General features: G+C 42.5%; 1 protein-coding gene across 1 annotated transcript; it reads left to right on the top strand.

The window, feature by feature from the left end:
• The first annotated feature begins 8176 nt into the window (after window positions 1–8176).
• LOC115145310 (cytochrome c oxidase subunit NDUFA4-like) lies at window positions 8177–11806 on the top strand. The gene is made up of 4 exons (XM_029686786.2): window positions 8177–8267; window positions 8396–8462; window positions 9880–9940; window positions 11146–11806. Exons 1-4 carry the CDS (start codon window positions 8204–8206, stop codon window positions 11200–11202), a joined length of 249 nt encoding a protein of 82 aa, XP_029542646.2. The 5' UTR covers window positions 8177–8203; the 3' UTR covers window positions 11203–11806.
• Window positions 11807–18130: the final 6324 nt, after the last annotated feature.

Below are 18130 nucleotides of genomic sequence, written 5' to 3'. Positions count from 1 at the left end.
TTACACTAGTTGAGTATCTGGAGCATCAGCATTTGTGGGTTCGATTACAGGCTCAAAATGGCCAGAAACAAAGAACTTTCGTCTGAAACTCGTCAGTCTATTCTTGTTCTGATAAATGAAGGCTATTCCATGTGAGAAATTGCCAAGAAACTGAAGATCTCGTACAATGCTGTGAACTACTCCTTTCACAGAACAGCGCAAACTCGCTCTAACCAGAATAGATAGAAAGAGGTTTGGGAGGTGCCGGTGCAGAACTGAGCAAGAGGACAACTGCATTAGTGTCTAGTTTGAGAAACAGGTGCCTCACAAGTCCTCAACGGGCAGTTTCATTAAATAGTACCCGCAAAACACCAGTCTCAACGGCAACAGTGAAGAGGCGACTCCGCGATGCTGGCCTCCTAGGCATAAACTATATACGATTTAGGAATTATAGATTTATTATATGTTTTTATTAGGTAGGAATATTTCCACACTTTTCTACTTATTTTTTTTGTGGTTTGAGTTGTGTTGTCAGTGGCTGTGGTTTGTCAGTGGCTGGATGGGTGTTCTGTCATTCAGATTCTGTCATTCAGAAACAGATTGTGTTGAATAAAAAATTGTCATTCACTGACAGCCTTAGCTGCCAATGCCTTCTGTTTATGAACAACCATTCCTCACACCTTCTGCTCCGAGGGATGGTGAATATCAATGTTAGTTGGATTTTTACCTCTAACAAGCATCTCACTGTCAATGAAAATGAGATAAAATGATTAAATGATAACGTTTTCTCTAACCAGCTAAGCCAATAATGACAACCTGGCAAGGGGCAAGTGCATGGTGGTATAAAAGTACAAGTCAGATATTGACATAGACAGGTTGAATAGATGTAATATAATGGTCCGGTTTGGCTCAGTTGGTAAAAGCATGGTGCTAGCAACACCAAGGTCCTGGGTTAAATTCCCACAGGGATCATATGTATGCACTCACTGTACTGTAAGTCACTTTGAATATGTGTCTGCTAAGTGACATTGTTTACTTTCATGTCTATAACCGTTTCAGTGTAGCCCCTGATCATTCTGCTCCAGTCCAGTTCCATTGTATAATAAAACCATGGCCACAGAGGAGCAGAGAGCAGTCAAAGCAGCATCCATCATTTTTCAGGGAGGCAGGTGGGTCACAGCCAGGGTCAGTATGTTGCTCCAGAACCTGGTTTAGTTGAAATGAGACATGTGTATTCCCCTGGCAAACTCTTGTCACTGAGTCTGCGCCTGCGCATCAAATTGCACCCGCGCATCAAATTGCACCCTACATAGGGGGCCATTTTGGACACATACTGTGACCCACATCTCTCCACTCCTTTCCCCTCTCCACTTTGCAGCCTGCAGGAAAATCAGCCATCCTATTAGAACATGTAAAGGGGTTGTGTGTGTCAGGTCGTGCAATGTATTGATCCAGGCCTGGGCTGGCGGTTGGTATGATCTCCTTTTAGTGTGGTGTGGTGTGGGGCATGGAGAGGAGTGTGTGTGACTGCGTGTCATCCATGTGCGCATGTGTGTGTGTGTCATCCTCATCCGTTCTAACAGAGAAATTTAATCAGAAGCACTCTTCCTGTTAACTGAATCATAAATGGAAAACATTTAAATGTGCTGGATTGATATTGCACTCTGATTCTTCTTTTGAACACAGAGCGGAGCAATCCTTTGGGAGAACAATGGCTGATGCCGGAGACTGATGGGGAAGGGGCCAAAAGTATTGACTTTTTTCCCTCTCGTAATGCATCTCATTTTCCCATCCATCTTTTGTTGAACACCTTTCCTTCCCGACCGTCATCAATTTCTCTATCCTCGATTCCTCGCTGTGTGTTGAATGTTGGCGGCCATTACCGTTGTCATGATGAGGTACAAAAATAGCATATTGTTCTCCTGAGAAATGTCAAATACAAGTTCTTTATATAAACTCACATTGATTTTTCTGGGCAGGGAACATAATAACATAGAAGTAGAATGATTAGAACGGGAAGCGCTAACTCCGGCAATTTGACTGGTAAACGCATGGGTACACTCGCAATGGCTGCCTGGTATTGTGATGCAATCATTTCCATGGTAATTTGGAATGTTCTATCAACTGATGCTGGATCACCATGGTAATGTAGAATGTTCATTCAAATGATGCTAACTGATATGGCTCATGCAATGGAATGTACAGTTGAAGTCGGAAGTTTACATACACTTAGGTTGGAGTCATTAAAACTTGTTTTTAATCCACACATTTCTTGTTAACAAACTATAGTTTTGGCAAGTCGGTTAGGACATCTACTTTGTGCATGACACAAGTGATTTTTCCAACAATTGTTTGCAGACTGATTATTTCACTTATAATTCACTGTATCACAATTCCAGTGGGTCAGAAGATTACATACACTAAGTTGACTATGCCTTTATTAAACAGCTAGGAAAACTCCAGAAAATTATGGCTTTAGAAGCTTCTGATAGGACAATGTACATCATTTGAGTCAATTGGAGGTGTACCTGTGGATGTATTTCAAGGCCTACTGTCCCAGCTTTCTTCCTGGGAAGGAGAGATGGACCAAAACACAGCGTGGTTGAAGTTCATGGTTCTTTAATAAGAGACACTTAACATGAACAAACTACAAAACAATAAACGTGGCAAAACCGAAACAAACACAAAGACAGGAAACAATCACTGACAAAATACCCAAAGAATATGGCTGCCTAAATATGGTTCCCAATCAGAGACAACAATAAACACCTGCCTCTGATTGAGAACCAATCTAGGCAACCATAGACTTACCTAGACACCTAAACTGAACACAAGCCCATAAATCTACAAAAAAACCTAGACAAGACAAAACACATAAATCACCCATATCATACCCTGGCCTAACCAAAATAATAAAGAAAACAAAGATAACTAAGGCCAGGGCGTGACACCTACCTTCAAACTCAGTGCCACTTTGCTTGACATCATGGGAAAATCAAAATAAATCATCCAAGACCTCAGAAATACAATTGTAGACTTCCACAATTCTGGTTCATCCTTGGGAGCAATTTCCAAACACCTGAATGTACCACGTTCATCTGTACACACAATAGTACGCAAGTATAAACACCATGGGACCAAGCAGCCGTCATACCGCTCAGGAACGAGGCACGTTCCTATCTCCTAGAGATGAACATATTTTGGTGCGAAAAGTGCAAATCAATCCCAGAACAACAGCAAAGGACCTTGTGAAGATGCTTGAGGAAACGGGTACAAAAGTATCTATATCCACAGTAAAACGAGTCCTATATCGACACAACCTGAAAGACCGCTCAACAAGGAAAAAGCCACTGCTCCAAAACCGCCATAAAAAAAGCAAGTTCGCAACTGTATGTGGGGACAAAGATCATACTTTGTGCAGAAATGTCCTCTGGTCTGATGAAATAAAAATAGAAATGTTTGGCCATAATCATCCCAACTGTGAAGCACAGGGGTGGCAGCATCATGTTGTGGGGGTGCTTTGCTGCAGGAGGGACTGGTGCACTTCACAAAATAGATGACATCATGAGGTAGGAAAATTATGTGGATTTTTTGAAGCAACACCTCAAGACGTCAGTCAGGAAGTTAAAGCTTGGTTGCAAATGGGTCTTCCAAATGGACAATGGCTCCAAGCATACTTCAAAATGGCTTAAGGACAACAAAGTCAAGGTATTGGAGTGGCCATCACAAAGCCCTGACCTCAATCCTGTAGAACATTTGTGGGCAGAACTGAAAAGGTGTGTGCGAGCAAGGAGGCCTACAAACCTGCCTCCATTACACCAGCTCTGTCGGGAGGTTTCAGCCAAAATTCACCCAACTTATTGTGGGAAGCGTGTGGGGGGCTACCCGAAACGTTTGACGAAAGTTAAACAATTTGAAGGCAATGCTACTAAATACTAATTGAGTGTCTGTAAACTTCTGACCCACTGGGAATGTGATGAAAGAATGAAAAGCTGAATTAAATCATTCTTTCTGCAATTATTCTGACATTTCCCATTCTTAAAATAAAGTGCTCATCCTAACTGACCTTAGACAGGGACTTTTTACAAGGATTAAATGTCATTAATTGTGAAACTGAGTTTAAATGTATTTGGCTAAAGTGTATGTAAACTTCCGATTTCAACTGTATTTGTTGTAATGTCAGTTGAGTTGACTCAACAGATCACAATAATTGAAGGGTACACTTCCTGCTTTTCCTTCCTGGCATGGGTACACTCATGGGTACACTCAAAATAGCTGCCAGTCCACGCATTATGCCATCATTGACTTGAATTGGGACATCAGTTTTATTAATTTTATATATCTGCATTAGAAGCACAATAGTGTGCTACTGTGTTCTGGATGTAGAACTTGCTACTACTTAGATTATAGAATGTTTTGGTCATGCATTCTAAATAGTATGGTAGTGTGGACAGTGGATATTGACGTACAGGTACATCCAAACCATGCATTTAAATGGCTCTCGGTACACCCTTTGCCCTGTAGAGGACATTAACAAATTGTGTCTCATTACTTCCATATATAACAACTTGTCTCTGTCCAGTTGTGTTGTGCTGTCTGGAGAGTTTCTATTTCCCCTGAGGTACGGCCTTTGACTCAGGGATGATAATAGTCATTGATTGGCCCGTAATGCAGCGACTGCAGACCTTTAAGTTCCTTAACACCAGTAATGTAATTACTAACTTCCAAAATGCAATGTTAAAAAAAAACACGCAATCACTGCGACACACTACAGGTGTGGCCCCCTGCTGTAGCCACACACACGCGCACATGCTTCATCGTGTATATTCCCCATTATCAAGTCAGTGTCCGCCCTGAGATTGGAAGGTTGGGGGTTAATCCCCGGTCGAATCATCCCAAAGCCTCTTTTGTACACTTGTGGTGTTCCCGGTCAAAAATGACCGGCCATTAGAAATGAATAGGTGAGACTACAATTAGTGTATAAAATTGAGTTCAGGCACATACACTTCCTCTCCAAGAGCCCCACATTCACTGTACATTGTATGAGCACACACACACACACACACACACACACACACACACACACACACACACACACACACACCGTACTCCCCTTATTGGCTTCCATGGCAACCCCCACAGGAACCTTTCCCCTTTATAAAGTAATCCTTCTCACCCCCCCCCCCCCCTTAAAAGATTTAGATGCACTATTGTAAAGTGGCTGCTCCACTGGATGTCATAAGGTGAATGCACCAATTTGTAAGTCGCTCTGGATAAGAGCGTCTGCTAAATGACTTAAATGTAAATGTAAATGTATAATCTTTCCTCCACGGGAACCACACATGTTGGCATACTTTTCTCGCAGCTCTGGTATATAAAGCTTTGTTGAGGCCTTGCTCACAATTCATTCTGTGGCAGCACAATGACCAAACTATATACTGTATGTGAGGCTCTTGGTCATATATTTTATCATGACACTGGTGAGGAGAAGAGAGTCCTTGTTAAACTTTGACACAAAGTCATCTGTGATAAATAGCACAATATGTTTCATCTGAGTATTTGTTATAGTCAAAATAATCCATTCATTATACTTTTTTTTTAACTCAAAAATGAGTTGTATGTGCTCAGGTCAATGAGGCCTACAGGCCATAGATAGCAAATAGAAGTTCAAAACTTGTAATGTTCACAAGAACGTACGTTGACAAAAAGATCTAACACAACATTAGGTGATAATATATGTATTATTATGGATTTATAATCAGATAATTTTGGTGGTCATTTTGAACCTGGATCACAGAATTAATTAACATGAAACGAACACAACAGGAGGGTTAAGTTCATATAAACTCTACAACCCTATAAAAGAACAGCTTAAGATGGAATTGCACTGTGAGTGGCCTAAGTTAGCCTCTACTATGACCCCAAGTTAGCCTCTACTATGACCCCTTGAAGTATCCCAAAAATGATTTGATGGAAAATTATTAATTACTAATAGCCTTACTGCTATTAGCCCATACAAAAGCATTGAATAACATATTCACAACATTGAACAACAGTCCCCCCCCAAAATAATCTAAAGGAAATTTGTTCTGAAGTGTCTGTCCATTATCTGAGACATATCAGGAAACATTTGTATTTATTTATTTACATGTATTTAACCCCTTACACACCACTCTAGCTCTGTCACCATTCACCGTGGATTGAGACGCAGCCCATGCAAAAAACCCAGATATCTCTATCTTAAACTGACAGATTTTTATGGGGATTTTTTATTATTATGCTAATTAGATTTGCGCGAGGGCGTCGACATCGACTCTAGGGTTTTTAAAAATACTAATTGAACCCAGGTCTGGTTGTCCCTGCCACTCACTCACCCCTCTCTCTCCTCTCTTCCTTTTCCTCTGACCCCCTTCTGCAATCTAGGGAGCAGGGAGGGCTTGCAACAGGTCCCTGCTCTGCCCTGCACGTTCACTCTAGTGTACATAAATCAGCATAAGAGAGCTGGTTCCACATGGACACAATAGCATACATTTAGTTAGTTTGTATTTAAAACATATTTTTTTTTTTTATTTGGAAGTGTTTTTGGATCTGGGATAAATATGCTGATAAGGAAAATAGTTAGATTTCAACCCTCTTGAGTCAGTTTCAATCTGTAGCACTTGCCACACATTTAAGTGCTTTAAGATAATAATTAGGGGTGTAAATAGGGGAGACCCGGTTCTCCAAGGGAGGGAAATCATTTTGACAGGTGAATTCAACATTTTACATTAGTGGATTCCCACAGTGACTTTTTCCAATTACACCCCTGCTAATAATCAGTAGAATGTTGCTGACTGTCTCATGGATGATGCCCATCATCTGCCCAATGTCTCACCACTATGCTGGATGTAGTCTAGGCAGGTTTGTGCATATACCAAAGTAGCACATTTAATACCATAACACATGATTAAATACTTCATAGTACATTATTCAATAGAAAATGATATAGTGATAGACGCCCTGTGTCACTGCAGTACATATATTTACCAAATATTAAAAAGCACTGACGCCGACCTCGTGCTTTATTTTTTGTGTCGCCACAGACATGAAAATCAAGTTGCGGGCGACCCAAATTCTTAAATCGACAGACTTGACTTGGTAGTCCACCAAAATAGTAATAAATGCAACAACAATATCGAACCGAGCTCACAGAATAAGCATGCTTTGTCTCATGTTGGTTGGAGTCACGATAATGTAGGTAGGGAAACTTTCCCAGCTGCAGGTGCCGCAGATGTTTAAACTTCCATGCTAGGAATACATCAGCACTAGCGAGTGGACAGCTTCCTGTTTGCGTCCAAATTGGCACCATATTATTATTATTATTATCCTGTCTGTCTGTCTGTCTGTTCGCTGCCCAGGAAACATGTTCATGTTCCGCAACACTGGCAAAGGCTGGATTACTTTTTGCGGTGACCTAATCATCTAGTCTATCAAACAGTTTAGAGTCAGATTTAGACCAGCACTGTTGACTGAATAGGCCCCTGAGTCACTTATTGATCTCAGAAAGCTGTGAACAACATGTTCACATCTTATATCACACGTGTATTATTAGGCTATCATAATCAACATCATTTGTTTATAAGCCTATTGTCCATTCATGTAGACCTACTAAAATGTGGGATTAGAAAGGAATATTTATGGAAAACATTGGTCAGAATGCACAACATAGCCCAGCTAAGTAGGCTACTTAAATCTACTTAATGGGTTGCTTATAATGTAGGTTACTGTTTCACCAGCTGCTGGGGTGGTGCCACAAGTAGCATGTTATGACACAAAGCCTGGTAGTGTAATTAAAATAACTAGATCATAATATAATATGAGAGGATTGAATCAGCTCTCTCTCTCTCTCTCTCTCTCTCTGTATCACCCCTGCCTTCGTGGTTTAATTTGACGTTTCAACATCCCATCTATCCCTTAATGTGCGTTTTCTATTTAAATTCCTGTCGTCGTCACCCTGCTGTCCCGGAAGTCTGCGGTGTCTTATCCTGTCACTCACATTGACAGGCAGCCAGGCAGAGGCAGGCAGGGAGGAAAGGGGCTCTGTGTGGGTGGGTGGGGGGTGGGTGCGTGTGTTTGAGAGAGGCAGGAAACCATGCAGCGAGCGAGCGAGCGAGCAGCGATCTCTCTCTTTACCCTGCTAGTGTCCTTGCCCGCTCAACCCAGCCTGACAGCCTCAGCGTCTCACATGGCCCTCTGGCTCATACATATGGAGGAGGATAGGGAGAGGAGAGGAATAACAACCACAGAAAGTGTGTGTGTGTGTGTGTACCATATATTTTTCTTCCTGAATATGTGACAGGCAGCCCACATACGTACACACAACAATGTGCACACACGTCTGGCTCTAACACCAATATATCCTCCTTACTTCCTCTAGCCCTCAATCCCTCAGTTCTTCTTCCTGATAATAGGCTTGACTGTCTGACCAAGGGACCCCACATCAGGTAGGACCTCCTACATCTTATTTGTTCATTTCTCTGAAGATTAAACACGTTACCTCTGCATTTTATGACCAATTGTTTCTGCATCTTGGTTGATCAGCAATATCTTAAAACACAATCACTATTTAGTAATCAGCAATGTGGTCATTCCTATTTTGATACAGTATTTGGACACCGAAGTCATCCCTTTGTTCTAGTAAACTCTCTGGTCTTTGGTCATTATTGGGCCACATGATAGAGAGCAGAGGGACGTGCTGGCCTGGCCATCAGTCTGTATGTATTTGTGTTTGACCATGCAATAGGGAGGAATAGACACTCAGTCATTCACTATGAAAACTGAACAGCGAGTGAACGTCACAATATGAAGAGTTTATTTACAAAATGATATATTTTTTTATCTGAAATTCTTACTTCTGAGTACCTTCATGTGTGTTAAATATTACACAATTTTTATTCATAGATTTTAGATGTGTATGAAAATGGAAATTCTTTGCAAAACAATGCACGAATGGAATGTTCGTATTCTGTGTATTTGACTGTGATATGTGGTTGTCTCACTTGTCTCCCTCTCAATCTTAAGATGAATACTCTACTGTAAGTCGCTCTGGATAAGAGCATCTGCTAAATTACTAAAATGTCAAATCTTTGCTTATAGGTCTCTATACTGTATTGAATTATTTAAGAAACAAATAACAATAATAGTGATGTCTCAAATGTAACATTTTTACATTTCTTTTATAAGCAATTTGGTTATTAGTTTCAATGAGTTTTGTGAAACCTAGCCGTATCAAATCAAATCAAATCGTATAGTTCACACACACATGGTCAGCAGATGGTATTGTGAGTGTAGCAAAATACTTGTTATGGTCAAAAGTAGACACTTTGGACTACTACCTATTTGTCTGTGAGTGAGGCGGATATATAGCATTTAGAAGAAAAAAAAACACATTTAAAAAAAAAGTCTGAAATGAAACCATCAAGCGATACATTTTAATCAAATAGGTGTCTGTCATTGAACAACTCCATGCCCGTGATTAGATAGTGGGACAAAAAACACACCAATCTTTTTCATAATTTGTTGAAACAATAAAAGCTAACTTACCAACATTTCTGAAAAGGATATGTAGCGTTTTGGAATGAAACTCTTCATATAGAAAGTAGGGGGATGTGCCAGCCTGGCTATCGTTGTCTAGATTCACTAGAGTGTCTTTGCTTGAGTATGACTGTTCAGAACAATGGGAACAAGACTTAGTTACTGTAATGAATAAAGGAAGTCTGCCATGAACGGTCTGTCTTAACCCCATATCTCTCTCTCTCTCTCTCTCTCTCTCTCCTCTCTCTCTCTCTCTCTCTCTCTCTCTCTCTCTCTCTCTCTCTCTCTCTCTCTCTCGCCCTCCTATCCTCCACCTATTCTCTCCAGTTGGAACCGAAAGAACAACCCAGACCCTTGGAACACATACGGTCCACACTATCAGTACAAGGTAAATATCCTACCCTCCTCTTCACACCCACAGTAGCACTACACCTGAAGGCTACAGTACATCCCAAATGGCACCGTACTCCTTACATAGTGCCTACTTTTGACCAAAGCCTTATAGGCCACTTGGGATGCAGCCCTAGACAGTGGCACTACACAACTACACTGATTACCTTAGTGGCCAAAGCAATCCAGACATTGAGGCCTCTTCTTACTCTCATAACAAATTGAAGCGTCTCTATTCACCATAACTAACACAATACATTTTGTATGGCTAGTTTCCTGAATCCACATACCTTGAATATGGAGCATCACCTCAAACAGCTAATGTTCATATTTAACAAGAAAAACACAAATTGAATGGACAACAACTGAACAGAAACCCCAAAGGATGGTCTGACTGGCTACATGTTATTCCAACAGAAAGTGTTTGAGTGGGTTTTTCAAGGCTGTAGCTTTGTGTGTCTGTGCTTCTGTGCGTGTGTGCATTTGTATGTGTGTGTGTGTGTGTGTGTGTGTGTGTGTGTGTGTCAGCCTTAGTGCCATAGTGAAAGTCATGCCCGATGAAAGGTCACGACACACGCCATGTTTAATTCTCTAAAGCAGGCAAAGGTCTCACATCCACATTCCACTTTAGTCCACCACAATAATAGTATTGAAGAGAGGATGGTGGAAGAGGAGAGGAGAGGAGGGAGACAAGGGGTTGACAGCCGACCAATCAAGGAAAATATGCAGGGTGAAAACAATCATTGGCGACGCAAAAACGTGTCGTCTGTCACGTTTCGTTGGGACGCTGTGTAGCCCTGAACAGTGCTGTCCGTGACACATGCATGGACGCATGCACACACGGCGCTGTTCATGACGTCTGCAATGAGCAGCAGTCCTGAGTTGCTCAGTGTGACCGAGGCCGTTGGAAAATAAAGGAACATGCTAAACGATGTGTGTGTGTGTGTGTCCCAGGCGGCTGGGTTCATAGTGATGGATGGAACGGAATAAATGGAATGGTTTCAAATACATCACACATGTTTGATACCGCTCCATTCACTCCATGCCATTATTATGAGCAGTCTTCCCCTCACCAGCCTTCTGTGGTGTGTGTGTGTGCGCGTGTGTGTGTGTAAGCAGCCAGTTTGTATTCACTTTCCTTAAAACACACTGATTAATTTAATTTAAGCAAAACGTATTTAAATGTATTCACTCCCTCCGCAGTTGGTGGCCGTCAATATGGACTACAAGGCTCTGAAGAAGGAGGGCCCTGACTTCTAAAGGTCCTTCAGGCAACTCCAGGAGCACCAAGTTTGGCAGGACCTCCTGTCATCCTAGTGGCAGGGTCGGGGCAGCCTGAGCCTCGGTCGGGTCCTCTGTCTGTCCCCTCTGCTGTCTCTTCAGAATGCACACCATTTCATATGAACTGTCTTTTCCGTGCACTAACCTACAGTTATAGAAGCAATTGTCTGCATGTGCACAGCAAATACTGTTATTATAACCTACCTGTCTCTTCAGACACCACCCTACAGTATAAATCTCTTCATGCATAAAAACCCTAAAGAGATGTCATGTAACAGGCTCTTTCACTTTCACAACCCTACAGTTATTGTAACCTGTCTCTTCACGACGCACAACAGCACTGTTATAGATCTGTCTCTTTATTTTCATGCACAGCAACCCTAAGGTGATGTATCCTTCTTCATGCACAGCAACCCTAAGGTGATGTATCCTTCTTCATGCACAGCAACCCTAAAGTGATGTATCCTTCTTCATGCACAGCAACCCTAAAGGGATGTGTCCTTCTTCATGCACAACCCTGATGTTACATAACTGTCTCTTAACGCTACATTGAAAACAACACTATTAAACATCAGTCAAAGAAGTCTGGTTACGTTGATTTACATGGTCTGTGTATATACTGTACAATAATGCCTACATGTGTTGAGTAGAGTTTGAAGGGTGTAGTGGAAGAGAATAGGAGTTGAGTAGATTTAGAATTGATCAGAAATGATTAAGTGAAAAGCAGTTTATTTTGATAACATTGGAATCACCAGTGTACAAACATTTGACTTCACAAATAAATCAGCCGAACAGAAAACATTTCATGCTGTGAAATACAGCTGTTGAGCACTAAAATTGTAACAACAAAAAACTAGTTCAATCAACATTGTTTTAAGGAATTTCAACATAAAAATTATGAAACGTGGTGACATTGAATCAACGAGAAAATTGTCATTAACGTAAGGGAACTTAGCCTTTTTTTCACCCAACTTTTAACTTTTAATCAAGTGGCATGGTGAAATGTTTTGTTGATTTCACATTGAATTCACGTTAGTAGACAACTCAACCAAATGTAAATCGAAACTAGATGTTTAACTGACGTCTGTGCCCAGTGGGAAGTGTTGAGGCAGCTCAATTAGACAATTTGAGTAGACAGAAAACACATTGTGAACTGATTGGTCTTCCTGACCACCACCGGAGGTATTCGAAGATGCGTCTTCTACGGATATCCTTGAAGTCTAAACGAATCATGACAACAAAATCGTATGAATTTGGCCAATTTGGCGGTTTTGCCGCCCTCCTAAAAAGAAATCACACCGGACAGTTGAGGTAATTATGGAAAAAGAGACCTCTACAATTCCTCCAGAAATAAGATAATGGTTTTCGTTAGAAACCTTGTACCTACTGGCACTTTGGTTGGATGCCACAGTCCAATCAAAAATAGATAATGCATACAGTACATATTTATGTAGAGATATACCAAATGAGAGAAAAGGGGCTCTCCCATTCCCATGTCCAATGCAGCACAAAATCAAATATTTGAAAACGTCGTACAGAAAGGCCAATGACTGAAATAGCAGGAATGAGAACGGGAGAACTCAATGCCCAGCAATATTGGAAGCAGGATTCCACCGCCTGCCCACACTTCATTCTGGACAGCGCTGTGGAGGACTGGATTTTTTACATTTAAGTCATTTAGCAGACGCTCTTATCCAGAGCGACTTACAAATTGGTGCGTTCACCTTAAGACATCCAGTGGAACAGCCACTTTACAATAGTGCATCTAAATCTTTTAAGGGGGGGGAGGGTGAGAAGGATTACTTTATCCTATCCTAGGTATTCCTGAAAGAGGTGGGGTTTCAGGTGTCTCCGGAAGGTGGTGATTGACTCCGCTGTCCTGGCGTCGTGAGGGAGTTTGTTCCACCATTGGGGGGCCAGAGCAGCGAACAGTTTTGACTGGGCTGGCGGGAACTGTACTTCCTCAGTGGTAGGGAGGCGAGCAGGCCAGAGGTGGATGAACGCAGTGCCCTTGTTTGGGTGTAGGGCCTGATCAGAGCCTGGAGGTACTGAGGTGCCGTTCCCCTCACAGCTCCGTAGGCAAGCACCATGGTCTTGTAGCGGATGCGAGCTTCAACTGGAAGCCAGTGGAGAGAGCGGAGGAGCGGGGTGACGTGAGAGAACTTGGGAAGGTTGAACACCAGACGGGCTGCGGCGTTCTGGATGAGTTGTAGGGGTTTTATGGCACAGGCAGGGAGCCCAGCCAACAGCGAGTTGCAGTAATCCAGACGGGAGATGACAAGTGCCTGGATTAGGACCTGCGCTGCTTCCTGTGTGAGGCAGGGTCGTACTCTGCGGATGTTGTAGAGCATGAACCTACAAGAACGGGCCACCGCCTTGATGTTAGTTGAGAACGACAGGGTGTTGTCCAGGATCACGCCAAGGTTCTTAGCGCTCTGGGAGGAGGACACAATGGAGTTGTCAACCGTGATGGCGAGATCATGGAACGGGCAGTCCTTCCCGGGAGGAAGAGCAGCTCCGTCTTGCCGAGGTTCAGCTTGAGGTGGTGATCCGTCATCCACACTGATATGTCTGCCAGACATGCAGAGATGCGATTCGCCACCTGGTCATCAGAAGGGGAAAGGAGAAGATTAATTGTGTGTCGTCTGCATAGCAATGATAGGAGAGACCATGTGAGGTTATGACAGAGCCAAGTGACTTGGTGTATAGCGAGAATAGGAGAGGGCCTAGAACAGAGCCCTGGGGACGCCAGTGGTGAGAGCGCGTGGTGAGGAGACAGATTCTCGCCACGCCACCTGGTAGGAGCGACCTGTCAGGTAGGACGCAATCCAAGCGTGGGCCGCGCCGGATATGCCCAACTCGGAGAGGGTGGAGAGGAGGATCTGATGGTTCACAGTATCGAAGGCAGCCGATAGGTCTAGAAGGATGAGAGCAGAGGAGAGAGAGTTAGCTTTAGCAGTGCGGAGGGCCTCCGTGATACAGAGAAGAGCAGTCTCAGTTGAATGACTAGTCTTGAAACCTGACTGATTTGGATCAAGAAGGTCATTCTGAGAGAGATAGCGGGAGAGCTGGCCAAGGACGGCACGTTCAAGAGTTTTGGAGAGAAAAGAAAGAAGGGATACTGGTCTGTAGTTGTTGACATCGGAGGGATCGAGTGTAGGTTTTTTCAGAAGGGGTGCAACTCTTGCTCTCTTGAAGACAGAAGGGACGTAGCCAGCGGTCAGGGATGAGTTGATGAGCGAGGTGAGGTAAGGGAGAAGGTCTCCGGAAATGGTCTGGAGAAGAGAGGAGGGAATAGGGTCAAGCGGGCAGGTTGTTGGGCGGCCGGCCGTCACAAGACGTGAGATTTCATCTGGAGAGAGAGGGGAGAAAGAGGTCAGAGCACAGGGTAGGGCAGTGTGAGCAGAACCAGCGGTGTCGTTTGACTTAGCAAACGAGGATCGGATGTCGTCGACCTTCTTTTCAAAATGGTTGACGAAGTCATCTGCAGAGAGGGAGGAGGGGGGAGGGGGAGGAGGATTCAGGAGGGAGGAGAAGGTGGCAAAGAGCTTCCTAGGGTTAGAGGCAGATGGTTGGACTTTAGAGTGGTAGAAAGTGGCTTTAGCAGCAGAGACAGAAGAGGAAAATGTAGAGAGGAGGGAGTGAAAGGATGCCAGGTCCGCAGGGAGGCGAGTTTTCCTCCATTTCCGCTCGGCTGCCCGGAGCCCTGTTCTGTGAGCTCGCAATGAGTCGTCGAGCCACGGAGCAGGAGGGGAGGACCGAGCCGGCCTGGAGGATAGGGGACATAGAGAATCAAGGGATGCAGAAAGGGAGGAGAGGAGGGTTGAGGAGGCAGAATCAGGAGATAGATTGGAGAAAGTTTGAGCAGAGGGAAGAGATGATAGGAATGGATGGCAGGAAGCTTGGCCCCAGTGATGTACTGGGCCATATCCACTACCCTCTGTAGCGCCTTACGGTCAGATGCCAAGCAGTTGCCATACCAGGCAGTGATGCAACCGTTCAGGATACTCTTGATGGTGCAGCTGTAAAACTTTTAGAGGATCTGTGGACCCATGCCAAATCTCCTGAGGGGGGAAAGGTGTTGTCGTGCCATTTTCATGACTGTCTTGGTGTGTTTGGACCATGATAGTTGGTTGGTGATGTGGATACCAAGGAACTTGAAATTCTCGACCCCCTCCACTGCAACCCTGTTGACGTTAACGGGGTCATGTTCGGCCCTCCTTTTCCTATAGACCACTACCAGCTCCTTTGTCTTGCTCACATTGAGGGAAAGGTTGTTGTCCTGGCATCATACTGCCAGCTCTCTGACCTCCTCCCTATAGGCTGTCTCATCGTTGTCTGTGATCAGGCCTACCCCTGTTGTGTCGTCATCAAACTTAATGATGGTATTTGAGTCGTGCTTGGCCATGCAGTCGTGGGTGAACAGGGAGTACAGGAGAGGCCATTAAACTCTGCAAATGTTTTAAAGTCACCATTGGCCTCATGGTGAAATACCTGAGCAGTTTCCTTCCTCTCCGGCAATTGAGTTAGGAAGGACACCTGTATATTTTTAGTGACTAGGTGCATTGAGGCACCATCAGTCTTTCCTCAAAGGGATATTCAATGTTTGCTATTTTTATTTTTACCAATCTACCAATAGGTATTTGGTATTTTATTAGGATCCCAATTAGCTGTTGCAAAGCAGCACCTACTCTTCCTGGGTTCCACACAAAACATGAAACATGACATAATACAGAACATGAATAAACAAGAATAGCTCAAGAACAGAACTACGTGAATTAAAAATGAATTTTAAAAAAGGCACACAGCCTACATATCAATACATACACACAAACTATCCAGGGCAAAAGGGGAGAGGCGTTGTGCCACGAGGTGTTGCTTTTATTTGTTAAAAAAAAAAACAGGTTTGTTTTCATTTGATCAATATGAGATGAAATGGAATTCCATGCAATAATGGCTCTATATAATACTATACGCTTTCGTGAATTTGCTCTGGATTTGGGGACTGTGAAAAGTCCCCTGGTGGCATGTCTGGTGGGGTAAGTGTGTGTGTCAGAGATGTGTGTAAGTAGACAATGCAAACCATTTGGGATTTTCAGCATATTAATGTTTCTGAGAAAAAGAAGAAGTGATGTAGTCAGTCTCTCGTCAACTCTTAGCCAATATAGACAGGTACAGCATGCATAGTATTTACATATATCAGCCCCTCTGATTACAATGAAGAGCAAGACGTGCCGCTCTGGTCTGGGCCAGCTGTAGCTTAACTAGGTCTTTGCTTGCAGCACTCGACCACACGACTGGACAATAATTAAGATAAGACAAAACTAGAGCCTGCAGGATTCGCTTTTTGGAGTGTGATGTCCAAAAAGCAGAAGTCTCCCCATCTTTACAACCGTTTAATCTTTTTGTTTTGACAGTTTACGATCTAAGGTAACGCCAAGTAATTTAGACTCCTCAACTTGTTCAACAGGCACACCATTCATTACCAGATTCAGCTGAGGTCTAGATCTTAGGGAATGATTTGTACTAAATACAATGCTCTTTAGTTATAGAGCTGTTCAGGACCCGTCTCTTTACGATGCATCGGAAAACGTATGTGGTTTTTGTTGTTGAATCTTTGTTTGATATTCACTGCTCAACAGAGGGAACTCACAGATAATTGTATGTCATGTTAAACACTATTATTGCACACAGAGTCCATGTAACTTATTATGTGACTTGCTAAGCACATTTTTACTCCTGAACTTACTTATACTTGCCATAAAAAAGGGGTTGAATATTTATTGGCTCAAGACGTTTCAGCTTTTGTTTTTAAATTAATTAGAAAATGTATATATATATATATATATATATATATACACACATTTTCAAATTAATATATATATATATATATAAACACAGAAATACCTTATTTGCATAAGTTTTCAGATCCTTTGCTATGAGACTCGAAATTGAGCTCAGGTGCATCATGTTAAACACTATTATTATTATTCCCCTTTGACATTATGGGGCATTGTGTATAGGCCATCTCAATATAATACAAGGGGTGAGAACCTTTTCTGAAGGCACTGTATATAATATTTTAATGACATTTTTTTTTATTTCAGCTGGAAAGTTGAAAGCTTCCAAAGTTTTGAGTAGAAAAGGCCATTCAAGACGTTCAAAATACTTTCCGGCATGAACAGCCATTATTGATGAAACTATATCTTGTTTTTTAGCCTATTAAACTGAAACATGTTCTTGTATATGTTTGTAAGTGTCTATTTTTAATAAACACTGTTTGATTAATATTTATCGAGTGTGGTAAGACTTTTGCCATTTAATTGCTTATGAGCTTTGTTATTATTTTATTGTCACAATTTATTAAACGTATGAGTCTAATCAGCAGGGGACTCTCCAGATTTTCCTGGTTTTCATATAACTGAAATAACTGATTGATAAATGGAACTAGCCTTTTCATGTGTGAGTTCCAAATCTCTCTAACGGTCGCCCCAACATGAGTTTTTTGATGCGTGTGATGTCAGAATGCACTCACTGTTACAAAAAGTGATTGTTACGCAACAATTCAGTTCACCCACTCTGCCCTCAAACCATGGCTCACTGCCTGGTAATTATCTAAAGATTTGTCCATTTCAAACGATTTCCTAACAAGTTTTATTTTCTAGCAACAGTTTGAATTGAGGTGAGGTGTGTTCCGCCTAATCATTCATTCACATAGAAGTAGCCCACTTCACTGTTGCAGACAATTGTGACTCATTATAGGAACCTAGGCATGTCGCACGTCACTACTTCACAGGAGAGGCATTTGAATGTGAACGTTTATTTTGTTTCAAAATGGGCTTTTTGGCTGAAATTGTTATGCAGGTGAGTGAGGACCCAAAAGCGGTTTAACAGAAACAGAGTCTTT

Source organism: Oncorhynchus nerka, linkage group LG2 (genome assembly GCF_034236695.1).
Source record: "Oncorhynchus nerka isolate Pitt River linkage group LG2, Oner_Uvic_2.0, whole genome shotgun sequence".
NCBI classification, from domain to species: domain Eukaryota; kingdom Metazoa; phylum Chordata; class Actinopteri; order Salmoniformes; family Salmonidae; genus Oncorhynchus; species Oncorhynchus nerka.
The sequence above is the reverse complement of the archived record's forward strand: the minus strand, read 5'-3'. Positions and strand labels throughout refer to the sequence as shown.

Coding starts and splice junctions, on each gene's coding strand:
- LOC115145310 (XM_029686786.2), top strand. CDS start 8,204: ATGGCCCTCTGGCTCATACATATGGAGGAGGATAGGGAGAGGAGAGGA. Junction 8,268..8,395: donor AGGAATAACAACCACAGAAA/GTGTGTGTGTGT, acceptor TACTTCCTCTAG/CCCTCAATCCCTCAGTTCTT. Junction 8,463..9,879: donor ACCAAGGGACCCCACATCAG/GTAGGACCTCCT, acceptor TATTCTCTCCAG/TTGGAACCGAAAGAACAACC.